A 12,052-nucleotide genomic window follows, 5' to 3' on the forward strand; every position below is an offset into this window, starting at 1 on the left:
CTGACGATGAGAAAGAAAGATCTGTGTGTGATTGTTAGAGGTGGGTAGATTAATGTGAGAGAAAAAAAAAAGATTTTTATAAATTTTAATTAGGTTTAGTTAATCAATTTTAAATTTTTTAAATTTTAAATTTAAAAGATTTAAAATTAATTATTAATATAAATCAATGTAGTTTTGTTTAATTTTTAAATATTTTTTAATCAAGGATCAACGTGAAAAAATATTGTTGGCATTCATGAGAGTAGTTGCCTTTATCATTTATCCTTGTTGATTGAGCAATGCCATACCTCCCAAAATAGACAAGCTTAGCTCCTTTGCTCTCGCTGGCGCTCGCGCTCTCCCACTCTGTACCTGAATATCTGAACTCTAACCACAATGAACTGACCGACGTCTTGTAAGATGCGAAAGTGCTATGACATGAAGCTCCAACAATTTCCCGCTAAGAATGTAGCAGTCACCATGTTAAACGCGATTCAAAATTCTAACACTCTTCCGGTACACTATACTTTATCCTTTCCTTTTTCCAAGCAATTCTATTTGGGTTTACTATTGATATTTGCTCCTATTATATTTAAATAAAAAATACAGTGAAGTTGTTGCCACTTGTTATGTAGTTAAATGTAGTTGTTTTCCTTTTTCTCATTTTTACTCAATTGAATTAAGCTTAGGCATATCTAATCGTTCTCATGATTAGGTGCTTTCAAAACCTAGATTTGGAAATGAGGAATTTATGGAAAAGATACTCAACAGAAGATGGACACTGCCAAGCCCTGAAACAAAGATTCACCAAGTTATAATACCTAGACATGGATCAGATGGTTGTAATTTCCTATTGAACACCGTTCCTGATTTCGGTCATGGCGCTAGGGATATGAAAAATAAAGGGAAATGCTTCTATGTGGTGCGTGACGATTTGTTGCACCCACTAATTAATGGCAACAAAGCAAGAAAGTTGGATGGGTTGATTCCCCTTATTGAAGACCATTCTGTGACTGATGTGGTAAAATCATTCTCATCAATTTGTTAAAGTCATGTTTAACCATTACTTTCTGTTGAATCATGTTCTTTAACAACCTTTAACCATTCTCTGGTGGCTCGTTTTATTGGCTTTGGAAGAATGGATTCCTTTTTGTTAGATTCTTGAGCCTTCAATTCATTCAGTTAAAGTGGCCTTAACAGAATCAGGGCTCTTGTAAACTTTTTTTGTTACGTTTTTTTTTTAAACTCATTTTTACTATATATAATTAGGATATTAGATTGCTGTATTTAATCAGTGTCCTTGATTTGTTCTAGTAACTTTTACTAAATTTTCTTAACTTTAGGATTTACAATATCAAATAACTTTCAGCTTGGGCATTTTCTAGGTTACATGTGGTGGTTGTCAAAGTGCTCATACAGCTGCAATTGGTAGGTAATTTTGTTTGTTATCGTTAATATTATGCTGATTTTTCTTTTTTAGTTGATGTTATATTACCTTTGAAATCAGAATTTATTTATTTATTTATTTTTTCTCCCCAGCGGTTCTGTGTGCTGAGAGAGGAATTGCATCACACCTGCTTCTACGAGGAGAGCAGCCTGAAATCTTAACTGGCTATAACTTGATGTCTACATTATATGGAAATGTCACATATGTTCCAAGAAATATTTATGCCGACAGAGAAAACATGCTTAAGGACTATGCTAAGTCAGTGGCTGGTAACAGTGGTTCTGTCATTTCGTTTGGCGATATCACTCAAAATTTTTCAACAACAGAATTGTCTACTGCAAATTTGATGGAATTTGATGTAAGTAGAAGTGACAGAAACCTTCAACGGAAAATTTTAATTGTCAATGAAGGTGCAGGTGATTCTGTAGCTCTACTAGGTAATCAGAAGATTATTCTTTTAGGAGGGGAAAAGATGGCATATCTTAAAGAACATTTCTTAATTTCTGTATTTTAATAAACAAGAAACAATGCCTTAATTGAATTTATCTTAAATGAGGCTTGGGTCCCAGTATCAATTGAACATCTCAACAGAAAATAGTCATAAGTAATTTAAAATGTTTACAAGAACAGAATTGACTTTATGAGAATGTATCCATTTTATTTATTTCCTTAAGTTGGTTCTTAGTTTAGTGAAGTCTAATTGCTGGTTGTTGCAATAACACTATGAAAATATTGTTTCTATGTACAGGTATGATTCGGTTAGTGCAATACTTATCACAGAGTCATTTACTTGGAAAAGAAAGGGCCTTGAAATTTGTTATAGATGCTGGAACTGGCACAACAGCTGTTGGTTTAGGACTTGCAGCCCTATGCTTAGGGTGTGTGCATTCCATTTCAGTTGAAAGTAATTTCAAATTATTTTACTTTGTCATGTTTCAAAATTTTGAGGCATAGTAGAATGACAACATTAAATCATCATAATCTTTGTTCTTGCTTCCGTGCAGGCTTCCATGGGAGGTACATGCAGTCATGCTGGCTGACAAAATTGATGGATACAAACAACAGGAGGAACGTTTGATTTCTGAATTCCAGAACCATTTTAATGTTCAGTTTAGTGACCACAACATAAATGAAGATGGTGGGATTGTGTATTGGGTGGAACGTGGTCGTCCAAGAAGGTAAGATTTCACTGTATGTATTGCTACTGAATTACATCTTAGAGTTATGAAACATAGAATTAAATATTAAAATTTAAGTTTCGTTGATCCTTTTGCTCCTTACTATCCCAACCTCAGCGAACGCTTCTCTGTCATGCCTGTGCCTCTCCCTTTTCAAATTTGTATAAAACTCATTTGCCTTCACCTACATATCACTGGACTCTTCAGCCTATTACCGAACACAGGCACTATATATATTGACCAGCCCCGCATCACTGTGGGAGGAGGGCATGCTCCCAGCTCCTAGTGTATCTAGATTTATAAGAAACAATTATAGGAGTAAAGACAGAAGACATAGAATGGTGACAAACATTCCATTCTGATCTCTTAAACGTTTCCTGCGCCATCTTGGGTAGCACAGTAGTCTGTAGCGGAGTCCTTTATGCGAACGGCATTAGAGGAGCATCATGCCAACCACAACCCTTTACAAAATTAGCTTAATCTTATCCATACAATATCTTGCATCTCATGCCTGTGTCTTTGATTTTATTAGTCTAGCAAGCGTTAAACTGCATCATTCAAACCATAAGCCCATAAAGTCATGACTCCTCATTGTTGCTCAATACATGCCCAGTACTTCCATGTGAAGTCATAGCACACACAAAACCAAAAGAACAACTCAGCTACTAAGCCTTGGACATTCAAAGATTTTCATTAACCAATCAAGAACAACTCAGTCTCACTTACTATTGATATAACAGCAAGCTGCTATAAAACCAAGTGAGCATTTTACAAATCATCTCCTGAAGTCCTAAGTCACACTTAAAGATGAATCCTTGTAATTTAGAACTGTTAGAACAGTTATCCCAAGTGTCATACTGACATATGGTACCTAAATCTCAGTGATAGATTCTGATCAGAACCTAGACATATGAGCCTCATTAGCTCATCTTACATCTACATAAACAGATATACAGCCAAAACCCGTGAAAAAGGGATCAAAGTTAGCTCCATGGAAAATCTTAATACTATAAACTAATATTTTAAATCCGGAAAATGAAAAAAAAAAGAACAGCTCTAAAACGGAAGAAGCTCAGAGCAGATGCATCAAACTATCCAAGAAGGTAAAAAGCAAGGAAATCTTAAATAATAATTAACAAAAATCAAACTGAAAGTTCCACAAAGAGTAAGTGGCCGGCTGGATGCTAGTTTTTATGTTATCTGCTACAACACCATGTGATAAAATGCTGGTTCTGCAGCCACTTTACTGGACTAAGGCCTATAAAGTATAAACCTTCATAAAAATGCAAAAGCATTAGTTCTAAGAAACTCCTGGGTGCCTATTTATGGTTGGTCTCTCAGACTCTTAATTTGCCCCTTATTTTCCAATTCTAGATTTGGTAATGTTTTGGAAGGTGAGGTGGAAGCATGCCAACAAATTGCTCAGCAGACTGGGATTTTGGTGGATCCTGTTTACACATTGGCCGCTTGGGAAACAGCAATGCTCCTTTCTAGCAAAGAAGATGATAGAGAATCAGAAGTGGTGATGCTTCATACCGGTGGCACGTTGGGCATGTTTGGGTTGGCGCAAAGGTACAGGAATTACTTTGGCATGCTCCAGAAAGGACCCAACTGTTCTTAAAAAGTTTCTAGCTGCTACCCTTTGGCTATAGAATTATAGCAAGAGATTCTGCATATATCTTAAATGGTTCCATTTGGAAGACATTGAAGTTCTATTCACCTGGAGATTGGTGTGTGCTTCTTCAGTTATTCTAGTCTGACACTGATGATAAATCATCCTTTAGTTTACGGACAAATTGAAGAGTTTTTCTGAACTCCAAAGTAACTTTCATTTATATTGTATAGGAAATCAATACTACTTTATCTGTGTATGTATCTGATATGTTTCCTGCAGCCATTTCATAGGGTTATGGTTCCGTGGGAATTTGAAGGTTTAGATCCGTTTGGTTTCTCTTTTATATTGATAAAATTGTTTATCAAGTTAAAAATGATACATAAATAAAAAAGTTATGTAAAAATGATATGTTTCCTGCAGCCATTTCATAGTGTTGGCTAATGTAGATAAAAATTATTAGTCCCTGACATCGCTTTTAGTATTTGATCACTTTTTAGGCATTTGTTAGTTAACCAAGAACGGATCTATAATTTTTGAACCGTGATAACCTAGTTAGTTTCAAAATTTCAATTCTATATTCAAGATACATATAATGGCCCACTAGAATTTAGTATAATTTTTTCACTTGAATCATGATACATGTAAATAGATCGAGGGTACTACAATTTACATGGGTCCCTGTATAAATACATGTAAATAGTCGTAGCCTACTACGATTTACCTAGTTGATGTACTCAAAATTGACGGATTTAATCGACTCGTGTAAATAGAAGAATCGATTAATCGAATTCGATTGGTACGATTTACATAAGTTAAAAAGGGACATGTATACGCAAAATAAGAGTTAATAATTAATTTGGTCCCTAAACTTATATGCTGAGTCTTAATTTAGTTTCTAAAGTTTCAATTGTCTCTATTTAGGATTTGGATCCTCTAAAATTTGAATTTTACTTTAGAGAGTAAAGTGTGATCTCTCACCATTTATTTTATAGGTGGGACCAAGAGTAAATATGAGAGAGACACTATTCAAGGATAAAAGATCACACTTTACCCTCTAAAGTAAAAAATTTAAAATTTAGAGGATCCAAATCCCTCTATTTAGTCTCCAAACTTTATAAATGTGTCTCACATTAGTTCCTGAGACGATTTTCAATACAAAAATGTTAATGGAGTGCTGATTGATGGTTTCAGTGGCTAAGAGAAGGGGGGTTGAATCTTAGCCCCCTTTTCGCTTGAATACACTTTCTGGTCTTTGAGGAAACTTTTCTGTTTTTGTCTCGTCCCTAGCCACGAGATTTTGTACTTTTGTCTCGTCACTTGGCACGAGACATTTTGATTTTAGTTCCAGTGCAGCAAAAACAGAAATGAAGAAGTAGAGAGAGAAGATTACACTCAGATATATCCTGGTTCAGCTGCTAAGTGCAATGTAGCCTACATCCAGTCTCCATCACAACCATGATGGAATTTCACTATAATCTTCCAGATTACAAATTGTAAAGTGCTAACCCAACTTATAAGGGGATTCCCACAGAATCATGAAACACAACATAGACGTACAAAGGAACTCTAAGACATCTATGGCTTTTTCTTTTAATTTTGCACTCTCTGCCTTTTTTCGCTCTATGACTTTTTCATACAAACCTCACTGTTTGTCTTTTTCCATGAGACTCAAGACATGACAAAATTAAATAGAAAAATTACAAAACAGAATACATTGAAGGAGAAGAAAAACTGCTAGCTTAGGTAGCTCTGAGACTTCTGTGCCTTGCACTCTCAAATCTTACTTCTAACTCCTTGAATCAAACCATGACTGTTCACCCCTTTTATAGAGAAGTGAAGCCTTCACAGTTGAAACACAAAACCGAGCTTAGCTTCTTTTCCTTCAAAACAGAATCGGTTCGGCCACAGAGAGAGAAGAGGAAACTCATGCAAAAACCAACATGCAAATACCTCTAGTCCTTCCTTGGTCATCACTCTTCATCAATCCGAGCGCTCCATCCTTGGCTTCCTCTCCAAGATGGATTTCTGGCCCTTGATGCTTCATGATGATGATGACTTCATCTGCTCCAATCTCTGCCTCTTCCATCACTTCGCCACTCTAGCTACTTCCTGTGGTGGTTGAGCAGAATCAGAGACAATTCATGCATCCAAAGATCTTCCTTTCTGGCCAAATCTTCATCAACCATTTTTGGTATGAAAAAGCCAAGATCTCATCACAGAATCTTACCATAAGTGATACAGATCTTAGCCACAGCATACTTTTCTTTTGTTATGTTTTCTTGCCATCATTAGTTCGATGGTCTTGAAGCATGCATCTTCTTCTTTCTTTTGGTTGTTGAACATTGCTTCCATTGTTTCCTGGACAATGACCGAAGCAAAGAAAGAAAGAGATGAGAGAGAGAATAGGCAATCTTGGAAGAAAATTAATTAAATGAGTTAAACCAATTAATTGGTAAAAGTTGCTTTTACTTCCCTTAGAGTGGCGTGTAGCAAGAATCATAATGATTCCCATCAAATCAAAGTCAAATTCTCTCTCATAGTTCCCATGCAATAAATGGTAATGTAATTAATTTGAAATCCATCACATGGTTGGAATTGAGATCCCTTGGAAGCAAACCTTGCTTTCATTCACATTTAGTTTCGGACCCATCATGCTTGCCTTCAAGCAAATTTAATTTTGGGCTTGTAACAACAAAATTTATCCTGGCCCTTTAACTCATCATAAATTCAGCTACATATATTAAACCATTTTTGTACCAAAGCTGATGGATTTAACCAATTGGGCTTAAGTAACAATTTCGGGCCCAATATCAAGAATAATAATTCAGCCACAACAAACAAAACATTTTTTGCATCAATGCTGAATGTATTCATAAAACACTTGGGCTTGCAATTTTTTTCTTTTATTTTCGGCCCAATAAAAAAACCTGCACAGCAAAATTAATTTAATTAATATATCAATCAAAATTAGATTAATAATTTTGCTGTTAATAATGTTTGATCATCATCAATTTAAATTAGAATTTTTCAAACTCATCACTGATATAGACCGTCAGATGTCACGTTGAAACTTGTAAATGATTTTAATAATAAACACCACTTATGATATTTTTGAGTTATTTGAGTGCCAAAACTAAAACCCATCATTTTACAAAGTTTAGTGTGGTATCCGGCTGTCCACGACAGTGTTCTGTTAACGTTTGTACGTTAAACATTGTTTCAAGGACTAACATAAGTTATGTTCGCAAAGTTTAGGAACTAAATAAAAACAATTGAAATTTTAGGGACTAAATTAAGACTCATATGCAAATTCAAGAACCAAATTAAATATTATCTCGCAAAATAAAAGGACATTTGGGTGAATATAGAGTGCCAAACGATTTATTCATATAAATTATCCTATATATTACTTTAATTATAGATTTCTAAATTGAATTGATAATCAAACTGATTAGATTATTGAGTTATTACAATACTGACTTAATCAATAGGTCATAAGTTGAATCAGTTAATTCAGTTATAATTAAATATATAAAATTTTATTTTCTTATTATCATAATAAATATCTTTTTTTTAGTTTTATTATTGTATCAAATTAATTATTATTTTTAGATTTTAATAATTCATTAGTTAATTTATACTTATTACCTTCAACTATTCACATAAACGAGAATAAAAATCATAATCATAGAAATAACAAATATTATAATTAATAAAATTTTATTTTTTCTTTTAAATTTGTAAATATAATTAATTTAATTTGTGCAATATTAATAAAAAACATGTACAACAAATAGTAACTTAGTCTAATGATAACCTAGTTTGACCCGTCCAAATTTGACCAAATTTAACTTAATTGGTTGTTTAACTAATTCAAATAATAATGAATAATCCAATTTCATTTAAAAATAAGGTGACCAGATTTTCAATTCAACAGATTTGATCCAACAGAATTTGATAAGTATGAGCTTGATTTCAATGTTTTCACTTTTCTCCACGAACTTACGCTATCCCTCTAATAAATCTGCTTAATAATAGCTTAATGCATGAGTTAGTCTATTATAGTATTTACTATTTAGGCCTGAGGATAAAAATATATGCGGTATTTCTGATGCAGTTGATCTAACATATGAGTATCCATAAGTTATGAAATTAAAAAGATTCTAATACTATTAGTCATAGTTAATTATTAAAAGTGAAAGGAAATAAGTGGCATAAACATTGTCTCAGTCTAACCCCTTTTGTCGTAATGAGTTGAGCACCGGCAAACATTCCTGGTAACAGGGTCCAGGGAGCAAACAAGGATGGTTTCTTGCTCTGCTGCTCAATCCCACTTCCTTTTGTCTCTTAATTTAATTTAGTTTAACTTCTTTTCATGCACTTCGTGTGCCTACCCCCTACCATTCCCATCACACTTACTCACCTTATTATTGGAAAACAATGACACCAGATGCTCCATTATTCAATCAAAGGAGCTTATTGTAAGTTTTAATTTTATATTATGGAAAACGATCAAAGTCCTCCTAACTATTTTTCAATCATTTTTAAATATTTTATTTTATATTTTTAATATTTCATGACTTCTAATCATTATTTTCATTGTCTTCCTATATTTTTTCTATACTTTTCCTAAATAGTATGATGACAAATAACGTTAAATACCAAGTTAGCATTTTCATCTAGAAAGTGATGTGGACACCAAAAAATTATGTTCAAAATGGAGTCCCACTTTGGTGGCTTAGACAGTTAGACTCAATTGAACCCTGAATCAATTTAAAATCCTAATCCCTAATTCCATGAACCATCTTCATCTTCACATTATCTTCTCCTATCTTCTCCGCTTTCTCCTCTGATTGAATTCTTCACCTTATTTTTTTCCTTTGATTTAGTTCATTCGAGATTCTTCACCTTCTCTTTATTCAACTCAGACGAGATGGAGAGAACTTAAATAGAGATTAAGAAAAGCAAAGAAGAAGAATGAACATGGAAGAAAGAGAAGAGTGAGGCATGATGGGGGAGAGAGAGAGCATGCCACTAGAATAGAAAAAGAAGACAAGAAGAGAGAACACAAACATTAAAGAAGAAGAATGTGAAACAAGAAAGGGGAAAGAATGAAGGGGCAATTGCACCGTCGCCACTGCTGGAGTCGCTACTGTAGGAGAAGGTCATCAAAACTGCTACTATCCAGAACCGCCATTAATGTTCTGTTCTACTTTGCCTCTCCTTGGTACGACTAATTCTGTTCTGTTGCCATTGTTTTACAAATGGTGAAAAGCATATCAGCCCATGTCCCTATACAATATACATTACTACAGTCACCTATTTTGGTGAATTACCATCAATGTAAAACGTGAAATTGATAGCTAAAAATCATAAAATGATTTAAATGATTTAAAAGACCATCTGAAAATTAATCTCTGTCTAAAATTCATTTGTTTAATAAATGATCACTCGAATAATAGGTAGAATAAAAGTAGTTTATTCACATTAACCACACACACAAACCGAATCCTTGCATAGTTGCAAAACTAATGTGTTGAAGTAATAAATTATCAAGTGAAAAGACACCATTATTCTTTTTCTTGTTATGGACAACGTGAACAAACAAATATATATGTTTAGAACAAGTTGACAAGAGAGGACAAAAAGAAAAAAGAAAAAAAAGTTGGAGGGAACAACCAGCAAACAAGGAATTGTTGATTGATGAGTCGCCAAACAAAACAGAGATTTTGTATTGTGGTAACAAACTTACATAGTAGGAGTAGCTAGTATAGCTCTCATTCTAAAAAAAGGTGGTCAATAACAACCCAAATATCGTTTTCACGTACTTTTCATGATCACATGAACTCATGTGTTGGGTATTTTATTCGATGGAAATAAAATAGGAGGAAGGGAATTAGTATAAAAGTCATAGTGGCCCATTGCATTTTATATGATATATTTGTAAAGTAAATGGGGAACACTAGCTAACTAGGTATATAGTTCTTCAACTGTTGCTATTGTCAACGTGATCCATTATTATCATTTTCATTTTTGGATTTTGATGATGAATATTTGAATAAAATCTAATAATTTTGGTCCTTAAATGTATTGGGTGATTTCCTCCTTATAGTTTACAGGATGAAAGTTTAATTTCTTCAGCTTTATTAGTGCTCGATTTGTATTTATTTTATTAAAGTAAAGAAATACAGGCATTTCTATTTTTTTTTTAAATTCTTTAATGTAAACAAGGAATATGTTTTTCTTTTAAAAAGTAACTTGTCAAGAAAAATAGTAAATTCTCTATTAAAAGAAGTATTTCTTATATTTTCTATTCAAATATAAATTTATTTTTATAATAAGAATATATTAAAAATAAATTTTAGAATAATACCGTAAATTAATTTTTAAAATTTTTTTCTTCGTATACTTTAGTTCTCAACAAATTTTAATCACTAAATAAGTTTCAAAACTTTTATTCCTTAGATAAATTAGTCCCACATAAAATTATTTGTCTATATAAAAAGACCGATCTTAGAATATAATTTTAAAAAATTTTCAGGACTGATATGTCTTTGTTAAATAAATGACAGAAGTTGATTTGTCTTTTATTAAAAATTTGACTTGAATATCGATATATCTAACAAAATAAAATGTTAGAAATTTATTTGGAGATTAAAATTTATTCATAATTAAACTATTTGATTAAAAAATTTTTAAAGACTGATCTAGTGTATTAATCTAATTTTAAAAAACTAATCCAAACTCACCGTTAAAATAGTTAATTATTCAAAATGTGATTGTCTAGGATGAATATAACATCCCAAATTTTTTAAAATTAAATAATTATTATTGAGTCAACATATTATATTAAGATTTTATTTTTAAAAAAATTATTTTTCAACAAAAATAATTAAATAAAATTTTATAAATATTTAAATTTAATTTAATTATGATTTATTCTATTAATTTAAATTATTTATTAAAAATTATTTTAATAGACAAAATTTAAATTGATTTTTATAAATATTATTATTATTAACGTTTAAAAGGAAAAAAAAAAGAAAAGAAGAATACTTGGCCGAAGCCAAGGGGAACAAAGGCAAAAGAAAGATTGGTACTATTATGTATACTATGCATGTATTAACATAACAATGACACATATATATATATCCATTTCCTTTGATAAATATTATGACACCTAACCACCATTGCCTTGCCAAATCATCATCAACTCATTTAAACATTTTCTCTAATTCATTCAATAGTCACCGAACTTGCATTTCAAAATTGTTAGAAACAAGAGTAAATAAGTTTCAAACTCAAGTTGTGACTTGAGTTTGAGGGGGATGTTAAAATATAATTAGGATCAATTAGGATTAATTAGTATTATTTAGTATATCTGAATATTTATTATAGGAGATTACGTCTTTATTATTATGATTCTTTTAGTATTATAAATACCCTTTTATATTGTATTATTCTAGACAAGTTGAATAGACAATTTGAGCAGACAACTTGAATATACTCAATAATACACAAATTATAGTATCTTATTTCTAACAATTCACATATAAAACCCACGACTTAACATTTTCAAATCAACACCATAACTATTTACTTTCCGTCACCTTCCCGTGACCTTTCAATCATTTCATAATTAAACGTGCTGTGTTCTCTTTTCTCTTTCTTTCTTTTTCTTAACAAGCCAAACTCATATCATAACTTAAAACGAAATCTCTTCTTAAAAATTGGACTTCACCACTCATGCGGACTCCCTCAAATTCATCACTTTTTAAACCAAATTCAAATCCAACTTCATTCAACAATTATCAATACGACAATTTTTTCAAT

The 12,052-nt window shown here is 32.1% G+C and overlaps 1 protein-coding gene across 1 annotated transcript; it reads left to right on the forward strand.

Annotated features, from left to right (window-relative positions):
* Positions 1-275: 275 nt before the first annotated feature.
* LOC130954986 (D-cysteine desulfhydrase 2, mitochondrial) lies at positions 276-4,613 on the forward strand. The gene is made up of 7 exons (XM_057881765.1): positions 276-495; positions 695-1,000; positions 1,365-1,407; positions 1,519-1,863; positions 2,175-2,304; positions 2,431-2,604; positions 3,979-4,613. The coding sequence occupies exons 1-7, from the start codon at positions 400-402 to the stop codon at positions 4,223-4,225; spliced, it is 1,341 nt and encodes a 446-aa protein (XP_057737748.1). The 5' UTR covers positions 276-399; the 3' UTR covers positions 4,226-4,613.
* The last annotated feature ends 7,439 nt before the right edge of the window (positions 4,614-12,052 follow it).

The sequence above is a fragment of the Arachis stenosperma genome, chromosome 10 (assembly GCF_014773155.1).
Source record: "Arachis stenosperma cultivar V10309 chromosome 10, arast.V10309.gnm1.PFL2, whole genome shotgun sequence".
In the NCBI taxonomy this organism is placed as follows: Eukaryota; Viridiplantae; Streptophyta; class Magnoliopsida; order Fabales; family Fabaceae; genus Arachis; species Arachis stenosperma.